At 46.4% G+C, this 22912-nt stretch overlaps 1 protein-coding gene across 5 annotated transcripts in view; it reads left to right on the top strand.

The window, feature by feature from the left end:
- The window catches only part of ABCA4 (ATP binding cassette subfamily A member 4), a 128697-nt gene that overhangs the window by 57452 nt on the left and 48333 nt on the right, over positions 1-22912 (top strand). For 4 of the 5 annotated variants that reach the window (XM_036026443.1, XM_028511498.2, XM_036026442.1 and 1 more), the window contains exons 12-22: positions 327-532; positions 1133-1309; positions 3239-3461; positions 7101-7322; positions 10212-10416; positions 14509-14574; positions 17181-17270; positions 19004-19178; positions 20887-21018; positions 21933-22072; positions 22524-22661. In XM_036026443.1, coding sequence (XP_035882336.1) covers positions 327-532; positions 1133-1309; positions 3239-3461; positions 7101-7322; positions 10212-10416; positions 14509-14574; positions 17181-17270; positions 19004-19178; positions 20887-21018; positions 21933-22072; positions 22524-22661 — 1774 coding nt within the window. The remainder of the gene's footprint in view (positions 1-326; positions 533-1132; positions 1310-3238; positions 3462-7100; positions 7323-10211; positions 10417-14508; positions 14575-17180; positions 17271-19003; positions 19179-20886; positions 21019-21932; positions 22073-22523; positions 22662-22912) is intronic. The other variant, XM_036026444.1, reaches the window with a different exon arrangement.

The following is a 22912-nucleotide window of genomic DNA, read 5'->3' as shown; positions in this document are numbered from 1 at the left end:
GCTGGGGAGTGAGAGCTGTGAGTATTGTTGTCATTTTGACAGCTTGCATATTTGGACAGCCTTGGACAGTGGAGAGTACAGACCTCACTAAATCTGCAGGATTTAAAGCAAGTCAGCATTTCCTAGCCCTCTTCCACCCCTAAATCTAGACACATTGAAAAATTGACACCAGACTCCAGAGTTAAGCAAACAGTAAGTTTACAGGTCCCCTTGCATTTGACCCACCCCCTGGGGGCACCAGCCCTTATCCTCTCTGTCCTTTATTTCAACTGAGTCTGTGCAGTTGGTGTTCCTCCAACTCTCTCAACCTTTGTGATTATCTGTAGTGCTTAATCCTGGACAAGTTTGAAAGCTACGATGATGAAAATCAGCTCACAAAACGAGCCCTGTCTCTGCTGGAGGAAAACAGGTTCTGGGCTGGTGTGGTGTTCCCGGACATGTATCCCTGGACCAGCTCCCCACCACCTCATGTGAAGTACAAGATCCGGATGGACATAGATGTGGTGGAGAAAACCAATAAGATCAAAGACAGGTGATGTTTCAGACAATCTCAGAAAGTCCTGGGCATCCCAAGGGATGTATGAGGCTAGGAGAGGGGCAGGAGTCACTTGGAAAGACAGAGAAACACTTTGGTATCAAAGAACTAAACTAACCAGTTGGTGGGACCGGGAGAGTTCAGCTACCTTGTCTTCATACCCCTAACTTGGCGCTTCTCCTTGGCTGGCCTTTGTGCAACTTTGAGAGAAAAACCTCTAGGAACTGAATTATCTTCATATAAAAATCCTACAAATGGGGTTTCTTCAAAGTCACTGAGAAACTACATTTGGCACAGAGTAAGAAATTGAGACTGGACACAGTCTCCAAATCAGTGAAGTTAAATGAGAGAAAATAAGAAATTTCGAAAAACTCAAAGTAGAGTCCTTGATTGAAAGCATTCCCAAGTCACATTGTGGCTAATAGTCATAACTGAGATCTAAATTATGAACCAGAAAATAGAATTGGATGACTTGGGAAAGATTAGGGGAAATAGTCCAGGAGAGAGTTCTGAGTCACCTTGCACTTGTGAAGTGTGCAGGAGCTGCCCGTTCCCACTCCCATCCTTCATCCCTCCGTGCCTCCGGTTTTTCCTTAGGTACTGGGATTCCGGCCCCCGAGCCGATCCTGTGGAAGATTTCCGATACATCTGGGGAGGGTTTGCCTACCTGCAGGACATGATTGAACAGGGCATCACGAGGAGTCAGGCCCAGGCTGAGGTTCCAGTTGGAATCTACCTGCAGCAGATGCCTTACCCATGCTTCGTGGATGACTCGTGAGTAGGAGCCTCCCAGTCCCACTCCTGGACAAGCTAATCGGGTTGTTAGGTGGGGTGGAGTGCTCCCCAGGCTTCAGTCTCTTTGGAGAGAAACCCCGGGGACTGGGACCAGCTCGGAAAGAATAGAGCTCTGACTGGGAGTTTGCCTCCCCAGGCTCCAGGCAGGGCCAGATGGGCAAGTGAAGTGGCAGGGAGAAAGGAGCAGGTGTTGTGGGTGGAAAAGGGAAGGTAAAAATTAAATCAAGAGAAGTGAGGTTGAGGGAGGGGAGAAAGGCATTTAAAATTTCCACTACATAGTATGTTTGGTATGTAGAAGGGTTCTGGTCAGAGTGTTTGCCCAATGACTGCCAAATCAACGAATGAGGACTCTGCATTGCAAGCAGGTCTGGTTCCTAGGAGCCTCAGAATAATGCGGCTCTTTCTCTAATTAGCATTCCCATGATGTATGCTCAATGAAAGGTAGAAGAATGTGTTGGATGAGCTCAGGTCCTCCCTGCCTGCCCACCCCCATCCCCAGCCGTGTACATTTGTTGGCCAGTAAAAGTTAAGCAAATGGCCTAGTGTTTTCTGACCGTGCACTTGGGGGATGGTAAAGAGAGGGCCAGAGAGACAGAGAGCTGGGAGGGCTCCTTTCCCTTGGTGAATGGGGGCAGAAATACTCTCAGGACAGAGGCAGAGACCTACAACTGGCTTAGGGATTCAACTCCTAGAAAAAACTGGGAAGGTCACCATAGTATGCAAGCGTGTCCGCGGGGTTCAGGGAGGAGAGAGACATGCATAGCCTGAAGAAAAGAAGAGTTAAATTGCCAGCTGGCAAGGCAGTAAAATAAAGCCAGTATGGGCACAGGGAACCCTCTTTCAACATCCCAGTCCAATCCATTCTTCTTCCTTGGCTCTAAAGAAGACTAAAGAGATAACAGTGGCCGTTCTGTAGTCAGCTTGGGTTTGGACAATAGTCAGAGATGGAAAGTGGAGCCAGGGGCAAAAGTACAGTTCCACTTTTAGGATCAGAATGGCAGTGTCTGGCAGGGAAGGGGGTAGAGTGAGGAGATAATAAGGACTCTGGGCATTCAGTGTGTGAGAGCCCTCTGTTGGCAGGTCCTAGAAGTGCAAGCTTTATGAGTTAATCATTCTCGCCCTAGGGCCATCTTGAGTGAAGCCCTCCCATGCTGTAATTGGGCCCTTCCTGTGACACCCAGCAATTTTCAATAGATAATTTCAAGGGATTTACTAGCATATCAAGCACATAAAAAGTGTGTGTGAAGTTCACAATAAAGTAATTCTAGATGATCAAATCTACCCTGCTTGCTGGAATGGGTATCCATAAATTTATTCCACAGGTTCATGGCTGGTGGAGTCAGTGGCTATGAGGTCACTGATTGATTTATTAATGAATGGCCTTCTGAAAGTGCGCACTGCCTAGTTATTTTGTGCTCTTCCTACATAACTGGGGTTTGATCCTCCAGGGTAGATAGTGCCGCCCCCCTTGGGGAGCCTAAGTATGGATCTCATCACCACCAGTTCTCCTTCTTTGTGGTCTATGTCCTTGGGCTTCAGTGCCAGTCGACACATATCTATCTACTCTGGTCACATGCCACATCATCTAGTTTGTTGTCCTTTCCTGCGAGATCTTCCAAGTAGGTACACACTGTGTGACACACACAGTGCAAGTTTATTTACCATTTTACTTACAGAGCATTCATCTGGGCTAACCAAAAAGCTACCATCTTGCTCTAAAGAAAAAGTAAACCTTCAGGAAAAGTGCAGTGTATTAAAAGATTCAAGCCCATTGGATGCCCAGTGGAGACTTTCCCACCCTTCCCTTCACCAGGGCCTTGTTCTCAACACATTCATTCAACAAACATTTACTCCACCTCTACCAGGTACAGGGAATTCTACTATTCTGCTTCTCCCCTCCCATTTCAGTTTCATGATCATCCTGAACCGCTGTTTCCCTATCTTCATGGTTCTGGCCTGGGTCTATTCTGTTTCCATGACTGTAAAGAGCATCGTCTTGGAGAAGGAGTTGAGACTGAAGGAAACCTTGAAAAATCAGGGTGTCTCCAACACAGTGATCTGGTGTACCTGGTTCCTGGACAGCTTCTCCATCATGTCAATGAGCATCTTCCTCCTGACAATATTCATCACGGTAAGCCAGATGGAGAAGGCCCAGAAAATCTTGAATAGTTTGTTCCTCCTACCTTTCCTCCTGTTAATGAACTTGTGTCTAGATTAGCCATCTGACTACCAAGGATAGCATGACATGTAACTGCCCAGCCATTTCAGTCAAGTCTCCCCAAAGAAGCCACTGTATCATAGCATCTTCCCTGCTCCCACTTCCTGCCCGGGGAGCCACAGTCTACATATATTACTAGCACCTTTTCATGGACTGTCTGGAGAACCTGCTGCTCGCAGGGTGAAGCACAGGGTGATTCTACATGCAAAATGTTCTCTCTTTCAAAACACAGAAGAAATAAATACAAGGAGTGCTTTTATTGGGATTCCTGTCCTAGCTACCAGCTGGAGTGGGAATGTGGAGAGCCTTTCCAGTGTATTCGGTGAAGAAACCTGGACTGTTAATTATCTTCATGGTCTCACCACCCATGCTGCCTACAGAGTCTTCAAGACCTGTTTCAAAGGATGGAATTTGGAGTCTATCCTTTCTCAGTGATAGGAGTTTTTATAGCCCCAGACAGCACGCAGAGGTCCATCCTCTGCAAACTTGCAGCTCCCTCACAAGCTAGACTTGGAAATAAAACACTAATTTATTATTTCACAATTATTTTGTATTGTTTCATACGGCTATCCTTCATTTTTAGTTCCTCCAGAGTATATGATTTCTTTCTACTTGTTAAATGGTAAGGACATAAATTTAGGTAGTTTTTGATATTTATTTGATGAGATTTGATATAGGTTTCAGACCTCAGGCTTTGCAAACTCCTGATATAGTGTCATCAAGCTTGTTCTGCCTCTTTACCATCATCGTATTCAGTGACCCTTTGTACCAGGCAATGTGTGTGCTGACCCACAGACTCTGGTTGGGTGGTGCCATCCATGCTGCACCATACCTGGTAACCATCTGACTCGGAAATGTTCAATTAGATATCCTGTCCAACCAGCACATACCCATTTAAACTAAACCCTGCCCCTTCTCTTTGCAGTAAAATGTACTAGGTCTGAGGGGTTTTGATTTCAGTGTTGCACTGAGATCCAGTGAGCTGTGGCCTTAGCCAAACCCTGTGCTAGAGAGCTATCAAAACCAGTGCTGATGTAGAGGTCATTCTTTCTTTTTTAAGATTTTATTTATTTAATTTTAGACAGAGGGGAAGGAAAGGAGAAAGAGAGGGAGAAAAACAGCAACATGTGGTTGCCTCTTGCATATCAACTGGGACCCAGCCTACAACCCAAGCATGTGCCCTGACTGGGAATCGAACCAGCAATGCTTTGATTCACAGGCCAGCACTCAATCCACTGAGCCACACTAGCCATAGCTTGATGTAGAAGTCATTCTGCTCAATACCCAACCCAGATGTGGCTTTAAAGATGCAAAGGATCCCAGAGCTCCACAGAGATGAGGGAGAAGCCAAGCACCTTGTTTGTCTCTCTGGGTTCCTTTGTTCCTTCTCATCCTTCAGTTGGCTCCTTTCCCCACCAGCAAGACATCTGTGTCCTCAGAACTAAAGGATTCGAAATGCACAACATCTGATTTACACAAAATGCATAAACTATATGACATCATGCAATGGCTATAGACTTGTTGCTGGTACTTGACATTGAGATCTGCCTTCCTAAGAATGAGCACAGGGACTTCAAAGTGTTTATGATGTGAGGTAGAAAATGTTCACCTAAAGTTTCTTGTACAAAAAGGTTTCACCTTGTGAGAACCAGAATATTGTTCCAGCAATGACGGAAACAGAGCTTTCCACACCAGAATAGGATTTTCCTTTTAATTATGCTCCCATCTTTTCCTTGTTCTTCCTTCCCAACTCAGCTATGCAGGAAAGAAGCTGGAAGCTGGTACAATGGGAGGCTTCCCTTGTTATTCAAGCTATTGAGAACAAAAAAGAAAAGTGGTCCTTAAAAGAAGCAAGGCCAATGAAACTGTTGGCTCAGCCAAGTGAATTTCATCTCTACCTTAAATCAGTGAGAAATTCTATGGCCCTAGAAGTTGGTAGGACTTTGCTTTGAGCTAAGAAATGGATTTCATCCCTCTGAGGACAGCAACAACTGCCTTAAAATTCTTCCAGTCAAAAGCCACAGGCTGAGTGGTGGACTTGCTTTTATTGCACTGTGCATGATCAGGAAAATTAAGGAAAAGGAGTGAGCTTTCCAGCATGATGTGGGGTCCTCTCTGACACAAAATCAGGAGCTCTGAGTCCTAATCTTCACTTTTATTAGATTTCCTCAAGGTTAGATTATAGTCAAGCATGGCTCTCTTCCTCCTCTTTTTGCCATTCATTTTATTCTATTTTTTAAAATCTGGTCTATCAAAGCCCAGCCGGCATGAGAGCATGAGTAGAGGAGAAATGGTAGCAACAGCAGATAAATAGCACGTTTGTTCTGCTGAACTCTCAAGTGTTCATTACAGATCTTGCTGATTGGCTGATTGGTCCCTCCTTTCCCCTGGGAGGAACCCAGTGCTGCAGGGCACCACTGCCAGCTCATCAGAACCAAGTCAAGAGATGGGCCTTCTTTGTATCTTTATGTTCTCAAGAACAGGGTGACCTATATATATTTGGGGTTAATGTACAAAGGATAAAAATCCTCATAGGATGCCACAGCACAGGAGAACCAAGAAGGCCTAATCAATTTGAACGTTTCAATTTATTCTGGGGTAGTTTGTCAGCAGCTCATTTATTTAAAATAGGTAGTTTGGACCTGTTTTCTATAAAAACAAAGTGATTGAATCACTAGTTAATGTAAAAGATACTGAGTATCACTCATAAGTCCTATGAAGTGTATTTGTATTATATTATGGATGGGGTATCAATCTACTTCCAAGTGCTATGGATTAATTACTGATATTTTCACCTATGTGAGTGGCAAATCTCAGAATACAAGTACATATTATGTAGTCAGCAGGCCAGGCCCCAGGCAAAATTTAAAAGCTTGTCAGGTGGTCTCCTATCTCCCTTTTCTTAATTTTTAAATTTTAGCATGATCACATTGCTGCCTTTATATGCTATAAAATGAGTTTCTTGGTTAATTCTATCTGTCTCTTCTGTTCAGTGTATCCCAGAGCTACTGATGCTCCAGGAACCCTATGCTGATTTTCTTCCTGTTCACATCCCACTGAGGATTTGCTTAATTAACACACAGTGATTAGTTGATAATAACAATGTGTTACCCTTCTAAGGAAATGGCATTCATAGAATTTAAGGAACTCAATACACTGAGTCTTTTTTAAAAGATTTTATTTATTTACTTTCAGAGAGATGGGAAGGGAAGGAGAAAGAGGGAGAGAAACATCAATGTGTGGTTGCTTCTCACTTGCCCCCTACCGGGGACCCGGCCCACAACCCAGGGATGTGACCTAGACTGGAAATCATACCAGCAACCCTTTGGTTCACAGCCTGTGCTCAATCCACTGAGCTATACCAGCCAGGACTCCATAAAATTGAGTCTTAAATGTGGAAATTTAGGTACTAGCAATAGGCTGGTAGGAGAGAGCCCCCTGGTGCAGAGAGATTCTGAAGGGCCCGGATTCACTGCACCGAGACCACCCTTGACAGGGACAGTGCCCCTGGATGTGGGGGAAATTACTGACTCAGGAGGTCTCTGGTTTCAGCATGGAAGGATCCTACATTACAGCGATCCATTCATCCTCTTCCTGTTCCTGTCGGCTTTCTCCACGGCGACGATCATGCAGTGCTTCCTGCTCAGCACCTTCTTCTCCAGGGCCAGCCTGGCCGCAGCTTGTAGTGGGGTCATCTACTTCACCCTCTACCTGCCTCACATCCTCTGCTTCGCCTGGCAGGACCGGATGACGGCCGACCTGAAGATGGCTGTGGTGAGGGACCTTGGGCTCAGCCCTGGCACATGCTATGATTCCTCCGAGGGGTCTGTAGCCATCCAAGAGGACTGGTCCGCCCTTTGAAGGGTTCTACTTTGCCTTTAGGCTCAAAGGGGTGCAGTAAGGTTTAAGGGCACCAGGTAAAAGTGGGAGTGACCTGACAGCTCCTACTCACGAAACCTGCTTGATTAGTATGCCCTGGGAAGTAAATGAAAACCAGTTCAACTCGGGTCCCTTTGTGTGTCCACAAGGGGAGACAGCCAAGCCCATTTCACTCCATTTTGTATTCCTAGCGTTTGACAAGATTCAGAAGGAAGGGAGCTTGCCTCCCTAACTGTCCTGTCCAGAACGATGTTTCCATGACTTAAAGGTTTTTGTTTCTTGCCAAAAGAACTTCAACTGGGGCAGCTCCCCAAGTGTCTTTATCATGCTCTACCACTGCTCACAGGAAGGGGTGCAGAAATGAGCCAGTCCAGAGTCGGGCCCTCTGGCCAGGAGACACCTCCAGAAATTGGACTTGCGATTGCCTGAGAGACCTCTTAGTTCATGATTCCCAAACACCACTGTCTTTTCTCTAATCGTTTTCAAATAGGTTATTTCCACATTCTCACCAGGCTAAAGAGCTTCTGGGCCCTGTAGGGTGTGGTTTTCCTTATATTCCGGAATCTCCCTGTCCACAGCTCTCTGTGCAGCGGAGTCGAGAAAGAACTACCACCTGCTTCTCATAGGGAAAAGATCTAAGGTCTAAGTAGTTCTCACAATGCAAATTTAGTTGGTTCCAGAGCTGCCAGGGCATCTATCTGCCTTTTATTTCTCATGCTAAACAAGAAACTAATTGCTGCTATCTATAGCACCCAATTTTCCTATTTTAAAAAATTATTGTTATTCTATTACAGTTGTCCCAATTATTCCTTCTTTGCACTCCTCCACCCAGCACACCTCCCACTCCCACAGTCTATCCTCACACTGTTGTCCATGTCCATGGGTCATTCATACACGTTCTTTGACTAGTCCCTTCTCCTTCTTTCCACCATCATCCTCCTCCCTCCTTCCCTCTGGCCGTTGTCAGTCTGTTCCATGTTTCCATGCTTCTGGTTATGTTTTGTTCGTTAGTTTATTTTTGTTCATTAGATTCCTCTTATGTGAGATCATGTAGTATTTTTCTTTCACTAACTGGCTTATTTCACTTAGCATAATATTCTCCAGTTCCACCCATTCTGACTCAAAGGATAGGAGTTCCTTCTTTCTTTCTGCTGTGTAGTATTGCATTGTGTAAATGTACCACAGTGTTTTAATCCACTCATTTACTGATGGGCACTTAGGCTGTTTCCAGGACTTGGCTTTTGTAAATTGTGCTACTATGAACATGGGGGTGCATAGGTTCTTTTGAATTGGTGTTTCAGGGTTCTTAGGGTATAATCCCAGAGTGGAGTCACTGGGTCAAAAGGCAGATCCATTTTTAGTTTTTTGAGGAAATTCCATGCTGTTTTCCACAGTGGCACCAATGCATTCCCTTCAACAGTGCACTAGGGTTCCCTTTTCCCCACATCCTTGCCAGCACTTTTTTGTTGATTTATTAGTGATGGCCATTCTGACCAGTGTGAGGTAATGCCTCATCGTGCTTTTAATTTGCATCCCTCTGATGGCTAGTGATGTTGAGCATCTTTTCATATGTCTATGGGCTCTCTGTATGTCCTTGGAGAGGTGTATATTCAGATCCTTTGCCCATTTTTTAATTAGATTGTTTGTCTTTCTGATGTTGAGCTGTGTGAGTTCTTTGTGTATTTTGGAGATTAGACCCCTTGTCCAATGTATTATTGGCAAATATGTCCTCCCATATAGTCAGTTCCCTTGTCATTTTAATGATACTTTCTTTAACCATAGGACCCAATTTTCTAAAATGATCACAATGGGTTAGTAGCAAAAAGTCCTTTGGATTCTGCCCAGGGGTAAAGCTGGGTGACCTTGGCATACTGGTTAGATGGTCAATGTTTTGAGACCACAGCTAGATTCTGGGATGTGTGGATCTACCAGGAAGCCATAGTTCTGACAACTGTGTGGATTAGGGCTGGGCTGGACATATAGCTAAATAACCCCTTCTTTGCAGAGAGACATTCTGAACCCCACCCTAAGTCCTCTAAACTATGGGGAGGCCTCTGAGCAGAGGAAGTGGGACTAGCCCATCCCTCTGCCTGTGTTTACGTGCCTTCTGTCAGGTCAGGGCCAGCCGTGAGGACCTGGTTGAGGAACTTCCTCTTCAGAAAGCCTGCTCTGCACACTACCCAGTCAGTTGACTAGTACTCTCCACAGAGAACCTAAAAGAATGAGTGTCCCCAGTCTGGAGATGGGAAAAGGTAAGACGGTTGATGTTGTCTGAGGCAGTTCTGGACTGTGACAGACCCCAGGAGGTCATGAGACCTTCCCTGCATGGCCCCCTTGCTGCCCTAGGAAACCCATGACTTTGTGGGCCCTTCCAGTGGGATTCCCACAAAGCTGCTCAAGTTAGCTTCTTTGTTCTACCAAGAACTGTGATCTTCAGAAAGAGGTGGAAAGAAGGGGGGAAAGTAGGTAAGTGAACATGAGGACCTTTGGTCTTTCAATGTGTCATGCTGTGCTGTGTTTGTCTTCCCCATTACACAACTGTGTTCCATTGAACAGGTGAGAGGTGGCCCAGTGGGTAGTAGGCAGGGGTCCTGAGACCTGAGAGGCATTCCTATAATTCTTGTTCTGCAGGAAGACTGCCTTAACCTATCCCTAAGGTGGCTTTACACCTGGACACAATAAGGACCCTCTTTTGGCCCTCCTCCCTACCTGTGAGCATCAGGGTGCTGTTGGGTTGGGTAAAAAAACCCTGCTCACCTGATCACCCTCTTTGCCCCACTGCAGAGCCTGCTGTCTCCTGTGGCATTTGGGTTTGGCACTGAGTACCTGGCCCGCTTTGAGGAGCAAGGCCTGGGGCTGCAGTGGAGCAATATCGGGAATAGTCCCGTGGAAGGGGATGAATTCAGTTTCCTGATGTCCATGAAGATGATGCTCCTCGACGCTGCTCTGTATGGCTTGCTTGCCTGGTACCTTGACCAGGTGTTTCCTGGTAAGTATTCCTGTTCCTAGGGTAAAAGTAATTGGGTTCTTCAGATCCCCAGCCCTCCCTCTTTGCTCTAATTTAAATATCATCCTTTTTAAGCTTTTTAAATCTGGGCTTTCAGAGTCAGCATTTGAAACTGAAATCCAGGAGTCAAAAATTTTTCAGTGAATGCTGTTGGCTGCTAATGTGCTAATAGATCCAGAATCCAATCCCTTGTCCCCACCTCTGCACAAGCTTCCCCATCCAGGTCTCCTTCTTCCACTAGCACCTCCTACCAGTCTATTCTCCTCACTGTATTCAGGGATCCTTTCAGAATCTAGGTCAGACAGTGTCGACCTTCTGTTCAAGTACCTCCAGTGGCTTTTCCTCATGTTCAGAGTAAAAGCCAATGTCCCAACTCTGGCCTACAAGATGCTTCATTACTAGCCTCAGCTATCTTCTTCCTCTCCTATTACCCCATGTTCTTTGCTGCAGCCACACCAGCATCCTTATTCAAAGTTCTTCAATACACTGAATTCATTTTCTCCTTAAGACCTTTGCATGTGCTGCCCCCACTGCCTGGAACATGTTTCTACACACACACACACTCATAGCTATAGGTTCGCTCCCTCACTCTGCTCAGGTCTCTGTCCCCATGTCATCCCATCATTGGGATCTTTCCAGACTGAAACTATCCAAATATCTATCCCTACATAAATAATAATCCTTTAGTGCTAATGTCCTTTATCCTACTTTTTTTCTCAGTAAAGACTTATTTTTATTTTTTTAAAGATTTTTATTTTATTTATTTAGAGAGGGGGGAAGGGAGGGAGAAAGAGAGGGAGAGAAATATCAATGTGTGGTTGCCTCTCATGCACCCCCGCAACTGGGGACCTGGCCAGCAACCCAGGCATGTGCCCTGACTGGGAATCAAACCGGCAACCCTTTGGTTCTCAGACCTGTGCTCAATCCACTGAGCCACACCAGCCAGGGCTCCTTATCGTACTTCATCTGTTTAAAAAATCACCATCTGACATGATATTCCTGTATGTATTTGTGTATTGACCTCTCCCAGTAATCTAGGGGCCCATGAGAACAGATCCATGGTCTATATTTTTCAGTGCCTAAAATAGTACCCTACTTTGGGTGCATAAATATTTGATTAATTTGCATCATGAAAAATCAGCTCCTGTATCAAAATTGGCTATTTGCATGCTTTTGTATTTGCTTTGTATAAATCAGATTTTACTTCAAATTAATCTTTCCTAGTAGCTAGAGAAGTCCCGCCGTGATTTGAGTGGTCTGAGGTTTCCAAGTCAACCAGCAGCCACCTCGTGCTGTGGCATCCACGGCTGGTGCTTGACACTGTGGTCACGAGCTGCAGGGGAGAGAGAGGCCGGGCCTGGCCTTGGGAAGGATGTCCTCACAGCTCTCAGATCATCTGAGGGCAGCACTTGCTGGCGGAAATATGTAGGCAGCAAGCCTGAAGTGGGAAAAAGATCACTGGACTGAGCCAGGAGGCCTGGGTTTGGATCCTAACTGTGTGACTATGTTAGTTTTCTGTGGCTGTCATAACAAAGTGCCACAAACTGGGTAGCCTAGGACAACAAACATTTATTATTTCACAGCTTTGGAGGCTAGAAGTCCAAAGTCAAGGTGTTGGCAAGGCCATGCTCCCTCTGAAACCTGTATGGGAAGGATGACCCCTTGCCTCCTTCTAGCTTCCAGTGGTTCCACAGCAATCTTTGGCATTTCTTGGGTTGTAGATGCATCGCTCAAATCATCCTTCTTCACATATTGTTCTCTGTGTGTGCGTCTGTCTTCGAGTGGTCATCCTCTTATAAGGACATCTCTCATCCTGGATTAGGGGCCCACCCTACTCCAGTGTGACCTAACCTCAACTAATCACACTTGCAATGATTCTTTCCAAACAAGGCCATGATTCTGAGGACTCTGGTGTCCTTTTTTTTTTATCAATTCTGATACCAAATGTGTCATTTTACCAACACCAAACAGTTTTCCAATATTACCTGGGTGTTCAACAATTCAACTCAATTGTGATAGTAACTACCCAGAATTAGTGCATACCTGCAGGTTCAGTCCAGCAAGACTGCTCCTGTTAGCACAGATAGCTAGATATTAATAATAATGGAAGGGAGAAAAGAAAAATCAAACATTATTAAGCATAATACACTAGGGAGCTGAATCAGACAAAAAGCCTACTTCCTTAGGAAGCTTCACACACTCCTCAGGGAGCCACTACATCCTCTGCCCTCAGGACCTAATCCCCAAAGTGGGCAGGAAGTGTTGTTATGTGTCACAGCCAGGGAAGAAATAAGACAGCGGGAGAAATTCCTCTGCTGGGCACATGCCCAGTAAAAGCCAAGATGGTACAGGGGGCAGTGCTTCTACTATAAGGTACGTGCAGTAGGAACTAAGATGATGACCATACAGAGGAAAAGCCACAGAAGATCTAGGAAATGGATTTTTTAAGGGGAGGATCCAACACCAGCCCCTGAAGGATTGGGAAATTGATTGGTTATTTTGAAAAAGCACCTGATTCTTCCTAAGCTCTAGACAATATAATCAGCTTAACAAAGCTCGCTCTTTCTCTTGCTTGGTAACATGAGCTCTCGCCCATTCATTCACACATTCTCTCTCCATAGCAGAAACAGACAAATGGAAGACATGGTCAGAGTGAGGTACAGGAGTGATGGTGCAGAGAGCTTCCCTTCTCTGTCTGGGTACAGTACCCTCCAAGCACCTCGAGGTGCCCGCCAACCTGGAAGCTCCTTGAATTTAATTGTTGAAGTTTTTATATTCCATCTCCAGTCCCTCTCCCCTCCCTAGAGGTGGGAAGAGAGGCTGAAAGTTCCTGTCCTCCTTCTACATGTTTGCTTTTTCTGGTGGGGCCCCATCATAAAGTGATTTAGTGGCCCTCACAGAGTCACCTCATTAGCATAAGGTCAGGAGTGGTTGACCACCTGGCTCATTATGAATAACAAAATGCACTCCTCTCATTCGGGAAAATCCAAGGGCTCTACAAGCTCTGCCAGAAAGTGGGAATGAAGACCGAGTGTATTTTGTATTCTACCACAGACTTCAATGTGCCATTTTTTTTTGGTGCAGGGTGTGGGAGCCTACACAATTCAACCCATCACAGTGACTTTGAGCAATGCACTGGACCTTGCTCAGCTGCAGTTTTTTTCTATCTCACTGGGTCATTAGAAGGTGATAAATGAAAATTAGTTGGAATGAGAATGAAATTTGTGCATAATTCAAGAGCTTTACTTTAACCAAGCTAAAGCTTTAATTTTTTAACAATTGACTGAGCAGCACCTGGCCGTTAGCTCCACCGCCAGGTTCTGGGGAAAGAGTGGTGGAGAAAACAGACCCAGGCCTGCCATAAAGGAGCTTACAATCTGGCAAAGACCATAAAACATGGGATAATTATTAAATAAGCAAAGATAGTATTCTCACACAATCAACATTTTACAGGGAGCAAAGCTTGCTAAGAGGACTGGACTAGGAATTTGGGAATCTTTTGCTTGAAACCCAGATGGTCCCAGCAGGGTGTGGTGGTGAAATCAGTGGCGTCAGGACCAGCTGAGCCTGTTAGAGTGCCCACAGTCAGCTCACTAGCCATGGCCTGGGGCAGAGAGTCACACCCAGTGTGCCTCCCTTTCCTTACCCAGAAGAATACCACCTATCTCCTAGGGTGGTTCTGAGGATTAAATTATTTAACATATGGGAAATGCTTAGGTAATGCCTGACACAGAAAGAGCATCTAACAAATGTCAGTGATTATCATCATTAATATATGATAATTATTGAAAAGAGCAAGATTAAATTCTTCAATAAAACGTTTTCTTAGAAAACTAATGTCAGCCAAGATCATCAATCTTAGTGTTGCTGGTTCCACCCAAAAAACGACCTTTTGAACTAAAACATGTTGGAACTGGTAGTGTTTGTGGCATCCCGCGGATAGCTGCATTATGGCTTATGAACTGTAAATATCTGCAGTGACTCCTTGAGGCTGAGACAGATCAGTTCTAGATCTTACAGGACTGTGGTAAGACAGGGTAACTTGGGCTTTCTCTATTTTCCTGTCTCTTTTAGGGGACTATGGAACCCCACTTCCTTGGTACTTCCTTCTACAAGAGTCCTATTGGCTTGGTGGTGAAGGTGAGTTTTATTTTAATTTAAAAATTTAAAAAAAATTAACGTTTGAAACTAACTTTTTTGGCTATGAACAGGATATGCGTAGATTATAGAAGTGGCTCTTCTATCATATGTGTGATTCCTGATTGATTACTCTGGGGCCCCCTGGGGGCTCGGCCACCACACAGCCCCTGGGAGCCCACCTTCTGTGAGCTGCTGGGCCGGGTGTGTGGCTGAGCATTGATGAGCCCTGTGTCCTGGACAGCTTGTGCCCAGTGGATTAAATGGTCCTAGTAAAAGAAGGCCAAACCCCTTCAGGGTACACATGACTTCTGCTGCTTCTCAATTTAAAGCAAAGAGATCCACAGAATCCTGAAGGAACTTTTGCACTCATCTTCTGCTGCCTTCCCTGCCGCTTTTTTATTTCTCATCACTTTTTCAAAATATGAACTAATTCATTCTTTTAAGGTAAGGACCCAACCAGAGGCTGGGATGGAACTACGATCTTCAAGGCAAAGCCTCACAGGCTCTCCTGGTGCGGATCTTTGCTGCGGGGTGGGGGTGCAGAGGGCGAGCAGGGCGTTTGCCCAGGATGCCTCTTTGACCAACTGTACCTGCTGAACAGGACAGCAGGCTCCAAGGAGAGCTCTAGAGATGCGGGGTAGGATGGGGGGTAGGGTGGGAGGTGGAAACCACAGATTCTTTTGTGAGGTGTGAGGTGGCAGTGAAATTTCTGACCTGAGAGCCGGGGACTCCCCTGGAACTGGGAGGTTCTGGGAACAAAGGAAGTATTTTCCAATCTGTTTGTTCCTCATCTACCTGCTTTTAACTTTGTGCTATTGGGCCCAGGATTTATCCTTTAAGCACTAACGTAGGTGTTTGTTTTGTCTTGGGGATTAGCCTAGGGCCTTTAAAAGGCTTGGGTGGGTTTTTCTTTCTTTCTTTATTTTTTTTTAATGATTTAAACAAACAGCACTTCCACAACTCAGTGTACTTTTCCATTATGTTGGTTTGTCCATCCTGTCTATCTATAAACTTACACTTCTGCACTCTTATAAATGGGACTTTTTAACGCAGGCATGTATTCCTGGAATGTTTCTAATATCAATGAATATCAGGATCTGTGGACATTTTTTTTCCCTCTACAATCTCAACAGATAATCTGCCTCTCAAAAAAAAATCTTGAGACAAATGTTCTCCTTCAAAAATGAATCACATATTTTTGCCAACAGAAGCCAAATACTCTTCACCTGTCTCACAGGCTAGACCGAAATAGATTCCTAAATCTCTCTAACATCAGAAAAGAGCTGAGCTTCTCCACCTAAACCCCCTCCTTTCACAGATGAAATAGGGCCCAAGAGACATCCAGTGTCTTGCCCAAGTTCCCGTTGGTCACTTGGGACAAAATCTGCATCAGGGACCCACGTTTCCTGACGAGGAACTCACTCCAATAACTAGACTAGTTAGAAGACTATTTCCTCCTACCCTTTTATTACACATTAGTACAGTATCGTAGCTAATAAAGTGATTAAAGGAATTGAGGACAATGGATTTAGAAATCCCTCAGGAAGCAGACGTGGAAGCACTGGGGGCCCATTACTTGCCGCTCCACCGCACACCCGCGGGCCCACAGAGGGCGGGGGCCAGAGAGAGGCCCTGGCTGGCTGCTGCACTAAAACTCGCCTGCTCTCGCTGGCACGCTCCAGGCGGGGGCCTTTAGATGCTTGGCGACGGCGGTTTCCTCCCACCCCTGCCGCCCTCTCCGGCTGGCTCCCTCTGCCGTGTCTCTTCCCCTTTCAGGATGTTCTGATGTGTCCTTTTAAACCAAACACCAAGGTTAAAAAAAAATGCCTCTGTGTGTGTGGGTGGATGGGGGTGGATGTGGGTGGATATATTGCGTGAGCATATGTGTGAATGTGTATGTGTGACATGCATAAGTGTGGGGGGGGGTGAGTGTGTGTTTACACCCTTCTTCACTATTTATGCCAGCCTGTACCTCAACCAGGCTCAACCCTGGAGTTAATCCCAAAACATTTAATGTCCATAAAAGCAGATTTCTCTGTGAACCATTCCTCAGTCTGCAAATAAAGCTAGCCGCCCGTCCCATCACCTGGAGTGGACTGTCCTCGAGGCCCACCATGACTTCAGCTTGTTTGGGACTAGAATGAAAAGTGCTGTTAGTGAGATAAGAAAATTAACCTACTTCTCATTCAGTCCAGCTTTGTCAATATATATTTTTAATCACACTCTCTGATATTGTGGGCTTCTCCCGGCTCATTAAGAGAATGATGTGAAACTCTTGTTTAAAAAACAAACAAACAAACAAAAAAAACCCGCAAAAAAACACCTCCCTCTGGGCTTGGCAAAGGCCACACATTGTGGGCTGTCAGGGGTGCCACTGGCCACATTCAGAGCCTCATAGACCCACAGGTCAGAGGTTGGCAGGGCCATGCTCAGAGCTGGTTGCTGAGAATGCTGACTTGGCCTTTTGAGGGAACTGGGTTTCCAAGTTATGGCAGAAAACTCTGCCCTCCCCACCTCCCCTGCCCTGCCCTTCTTCCCTCCTTCCCTGACTTACTGATTCGAAGTTCACCCACCAGGAGAGTGACAGTGCCTTCTGGTTGGTGCAGGGTGTTCAACCAGAGAAGAAAGGGCCTTGGAAAAGACGGAACCCATAACAGAGGAAATGGAGGACCCGGAACACCCAGAAGGAATAAATGGTAAAAACTTCAGTAAAGAATGCAGAGCAGAGGCAAGGAAAAGGGCCTGAGCAGACCATTTCAGAACGAGGGTGCAAGGGAACCCCGGAAACTGTGTTGACAAGGGTTAAACCTGATAGCTTCTCCAGGGTCCAGCTGCACGTTTGCGGAATGAACAGCTAGCCAGACATTAACGCATGTTTCCTGGAGAAAGCAAATACCAAGTATGTGGTGCGTTTGTGCCCTTGTTAGGCGAATCCCAAGTGAGTTGCACAAATGTGCTGACTTCCGAGGATTTTGCAAGAACAATAACTTGGGTCACTGGGATTTAAGGCGGATATGAGCTATAAGGAAAGACAAAAATAAATACTTCTGTGCACGGGGGGAAAGAGTGTAGTGGTGCTGCCTTCACTCACGGTTTATAAATCTAGAAGCCCATTCATTCAAGCCGTCAAAAGCCTTTCCTGACTGTAGAGGTTACCTAATGATTCCTGAACTGATGAACTAGGATATAAGTGTTTCCCTGGCCTTTGCCTTCCTCACCTTCCCTCTTGAACCAGTCCTGTACTTCTCCTAGTGCCTCCATTCCCTAAGCACATACCTTACTCTGAGGATGCTAAAATGCTCTTGCTATTCTTACCCTGGGTTTAGAGAGGCAGCCTGGCCTCTGGACTTTGCCTGACATTACATGCTAGCGTCCTGCCTCCATGCCTCTGGCCCACTCCAGGTCAGTGGTCAGTGACCCGCTGCTCTCAGAGAGGTGGTTTGCGGTCAGTAGCACCTCTGGGAAGACCCTCCTCCCAGAGTGGAATTCCAAGGCCGAAATCAAGGGGCTGGAAGCTGCCAGTTCCACCTCAGGCATAGGCAAGGCCAGGAGGTACAGAAAGAGGAAGTATTGGGATGTTTTTGGCAGGGGAGTAAATGCCCAGAACTACAATGTGAAAATGGCAAATTAAGTAGTGCCTTCTAGGGTGAGCTAGAGCAGGGAGAGACTGGAGGCCAGGGCGAGGTGGACAAACACCCCGGTAATGAGGGTCTGTGGTGGAGGAGCCTGTGGAGTAGCAGAGTGGAGGGGTTCGGTTTGAATAACAGTAATGTGGAAAAGCAGACTATCCTACCAGGTTAATTGGAGAAACTCTGGAGTTCTGAGGAACGTGAAGTCAGCTTAGTCAAAATTGCCTCAAAGATTTTGAGCCACAGTGACTAGGAGAACGGAGTCTCCAGGAATGGATATGGGAGAGTCTGAAGGACAATGTTGTTCTGGGAAGATGAGGAGCCTGAGCTGCCACCTGAAATCCATGAGAAAATGCCTCACAGACTGTTGGAAACGAGGGCCTAGGACTGAAGACTGAGCTTAGGGCCGACTCCCGATACAGGCAGTAAGCTCACTCTGTGTTCGAATCCCAGCTCTTCTACTCATGAACTTGGTAACCTTGATTGGACTCTTGACGTCTCTCTGTGTTAGGCTTCCTCATCTATAGAAATGGGCATCATAATATCTAAGGGCTGTTAAAAAGGCGAAATGAGGTATCCTATATAAAGCACTTGAAACAGTGCCTGGCACATAGTAACTGTTTGGCAAATGCTAGGTACTATTATATCTACCATTATTCTGTCCTCATCCTTACCAAGGTCACAGCTACAGCCACGGGGACAGGTGAGATTACAAGCAGAAGTCATGGCCCAGAGAAAGAATTTGGGGAAATTGTACATTAAGACGTCATTTTTACTTCCTGTTGACTTTTCCCTCTGAGACTCCTTCTTTGAACGTGAGCTGCCAGGCTTGGTCCCCGGGGTGTGTGTGAAGAACCTGGTGAAGATCTTTGAGCCCCACGGCCGGCCCGCCGTGGACCGGCTCAACATCACCTTCTATGAGAACCAGATCACCGCCTTCCTCGGTCACAACGGCGCAGGGAAAACTACCACCTTGTGAGTCTTCGGGCACAGACTCTGGATTGCCGTTCGTCCTGTCATTTTCTGGCTCTCTTCTCCCCCTCTTAGCTTCAGTCTACCCTTTCCCGCAGAATTTTAGTGACAAAAACGTGCTCTATATTTGTGTCCCAGGAATCTCTAAAGCACACTGCACTATTCAGTGCTCGCTGGCACATACTGTTTCATTTGATCCTCACAAGAAGTTGGGGAGGGAGGTGGAGTATTGCCCCCTTTGTGTGCCAAGGAAGCAGACATCCAGAGCTGAAGTGACTCCCCAGGGCCACCAGGTCCTGATGGTTCAGTGTGGGCAAGAGCCAAGGCCTCACAATTGTCTCTTGTCTCTGACAGTGCAGGCCCCACATCACTAGTGTTACTACCTTGAACAGTGATGACAAAGTCATGGTCATCACTATCATATACCCTCAGTCAGTAGAATTCTGCTTATTTTCAAAGAGCATTCCTTTTTCTGCCTCTCAGGATTGGTGGCAGTTCTGGCGCAAGTAAAAAGGGTTCAGTTTCTAGAGGGGTAATGGCCTGGTGACTGAAGGCCAAGTTCAGGGAAAATGAAGGCTCAGCACAGATCACTCAGCTCCGGACGCTTCCCTGACTTTTCTCAGGGACCTGAGCGCCATCTGCCGAGGAGAAGAGGTACTGCTAAGTGTTCCCGAGTTGTGAGGGAGGCGGCCCTCTCCAAAGGCAAAGAGCCCACGTGACACACAGTCGTCAAGTCCTTTGGCTTCTTTCAGAGCCCCAGGAAGGAACAGCAGTGTACACCCTGCCCTGGAATGTTCTCTGAGGGCGGTTCAGTGTGAATGGAATGTGGGGCTGGTGCCATTATATTTGGTTCTGTTTCCCTCTAGTGGTTGATCAACAGAGATTTCAGCTTCTAAGGACAATTTCAGATAGGCTGAGATTGTATCTGGACTCAGGGCCAGCGCTGGGTGGGGCAGTGTGAGATCCCTCCAACTGCCCTTCTTGCGAACTAATGTGGTCAGAGAACTCCACCCAGGACCCCAGTGCCTCCCCCAGCCAAACCCATGACTTAGACTGCTGGAATGCCGCTTCCCCTGGGGGGGTGAGACACAATGTTTAACAAAAGTAATGTTTTTGAGTTTGACTTCATGTTGGCACTCTTCTAAGTGCTTTATAGGTATTAACTCATTCAATTCTCACAACAACTTCATGAGGTGGGCATCATTATTTCTCATTTTCCCAAAATGACTAACATTGCTATTGGGATCTTTATGTTTTGGATCCAAAGACCACGTGGATGGTGGTAATTCCCATACCTGGCTTGAATCAATTAATCAACAAATACACATTGAATGCCTGGGCTTCTGATGAAGACTCTTCCTCTGAGCTTTGTAATGGTGACATCAGGGAAAGCAGGGCCTGTGCATGGAGCACCTGTTACCAGTCCCTAGGGCACCTGGGGTGAGATGGCCCCACCCTAGTGGGAGCACTAGGAAGTAAGCAGGAGCAAAGGAGGAAGGAGGATGTGGTCAGAGCATGCAGGCCTGGACATACATGTGGAGCTAAGCCCTGTGTAGGAAGCCATTGGTCCCCACAGCTAAGGATGGTTTGAGGCTGACTGAGAGCCGTGGACGGAAGTCACTGTGGGAGTCCTCAGTGGCCTGGGGTGGGGCTGCCACCCCAAGGCACTGCTAACGGCCATCCTGTCTGCTACTGACTCTCTGTTCGGCAGGTCCATCCTGACGGGTCTGTTGCCACCAACATCCGGGACTGTGCTCATTGGGGGGAAGGACATAGAAACCAGCCTGGATGAAGTCCGGCAGAGCCTCGGCATGTGTCCCCAGCACAACATCCTGTTCCACCAGTGAGTAGGACAGGCATTCAACCCCTCCCCTTGTCTGATTCTTGCCATGCCACCAGCACACATGTTCCTAGAGCCTGGCTCAGGGACACCAGCTCTGGAGGTTGGAGGCAATACCCCTGTTTGGTTTCCCCAAGTTCAAGGTCCTTTGTCTTGCTTGCAGTGAGTGGTGTCCCTCAGGTGTCCCTGTGGTACTCAGAGCTGAGGTCCCTCCCTCATAAGAGTGGCTCAGGTGGCTGGTCCAGAACCCCTTGCTCAGCCCTGAAGTCCTCCCTCTACCAAGGGAGACCAGTGTTCCCTTCTCCCTCTTAAACCAGGCATGAAAAACAGACTTTTCAGGAGACTTTTCAGTTGCTTTTTCCCCAAACTTGTATTTCTTACCTAAAGAGTTATACATAGTCATTGAAGAAAGGAAAGAAGGAAATATAGATTAAAAGGAGAAAATAATAGTCACCTATGCTTTCATCACCCAGCGACAACCACTGGTAATACCTTGGTATATAATTGTTCAGAACTTTCTCCTGTGCATGTACAGATATACATATTTACTTTAAAATTATAAAGGAGAGTAAAACTCTGCATACAATTTTGTAAACTACCATTTTTTAGAAAATGTGATTTATTTCTCTTATTCCAAGAAATCATGAACATCTTTACATGTTGTTACATATTCTTCTTTAAATACTTTCTAATGCTTACATACTATGCTGTTGTATGAAGGTGCTATTTAAGCTGTCCCCTCTCCTTACACATATTGAGCGGGGCCTGCTTTTTGGTCTGGTTTGGTATTACAAACGCCACTGTGATGAACACCCCGATCCCTGCATCTCCGTGCCCGCCCTAAGCTGTTTCTGTGAGGTAAGTTGCTGCAAGTGGAATCACTGAGCCCGTTGCCTTTCTCATTGCCCTGCCCCCAGCCTCACAGTGGCTGAGCACATCCTGTTCTACGCCCAGCTGAAGGGGAGGTCCTGGGAGGAGGCCCAGCTGGAGACAGAGGCCATGCTGGAGGACACAGGCCTCCACCACAAGAGGAATGAAGAGGCTCAGGATCTGTCAGGTGCTTGATGTGGGAAAAAGATAGGGCTGCAGATCCCCATTGTTCCCCAGTGCACAGGATGTGTGTGTGTGTGTGTGTGTGTGTGTGTGTGGTCTCAGGCTTATAACGGGAGCCATCCGAACAGCTGGAACCCTTTTATAAAGTTATTCTGAGCATGTAAGAGCAGCCCCTCTGGATGATTTTTCACATGGGACAAAGCAGCCTGTATTGTATTTGTTCTGATGTTTATGTGTTTGAACTAAAATGTGCAGACAACCTTCCAAAGATCTAACCCTAAGAGGCAGATATTGCCTTTTCTGCATTTAAAGAGGCCTGTACACCACTGGTTTGAATGGCAGCAACACACCACCACCAGAGTTAAGGTCCCCCCCGCCTTATGCCACCAGCCCTGGGCCTCTCACCTTGTCCTCCACAGTCCCTGAGACCACCCTGCCCCACCTTCTACCTCCAGGTGGCATGCAGAGGAAGCTGTCTGTTGCCATTGCCTTCGTGGGAGATGCCAAGGTGGTCGTTCTAGATGAGCCCACCTCTGGGGTGGACCCCTACTCAAGACGCTCAATCTGGGACCTACTCCTGAAGTATCGTTCGGGTAATGGCCATTGCTCAGTGTCCTGTGCTCTCACTGAGGCTTCATCTGGGGTCCCTACTCTCTCACACCTTTCATTCTGCAACTGAGCAATAGTAAGCCATAACTACACTCACATGGGGGCCTCATCAGTGACTTGGATGAACCTAAGTTCCAGTGGAAGCTTCCTGAGAGTTTCACAAATATAAGCAGGGAATCACTGATGGAGCAACTACATTCCAAAATATTCTAGAAAATTCTCTCAACCCTTCTGT

The sequence above is a fragment of the Phyllostomus discolor genome, chromosome 5, assembly GCF_004126475.2.
Source record: "Phyllostomus discolor isolate MPI-MPIP mPhyDis1 chromosome 5, mPhyDis1.pri.v3, whole genome shotgun sequence".
In the NCBI taxonomy this organism is placed as follows: domain Eukaryota; kingdom Metazoa; phylum Chordata; class Mammalia; order Chiroptera; family Phyllostomidae; genus Phyllostomus; species Phyllostomus discolor.
Note: the sequence above shows the minus strand (reverse complement) of the source record. Positions and strands in the feature narration are given on the sequence as shown.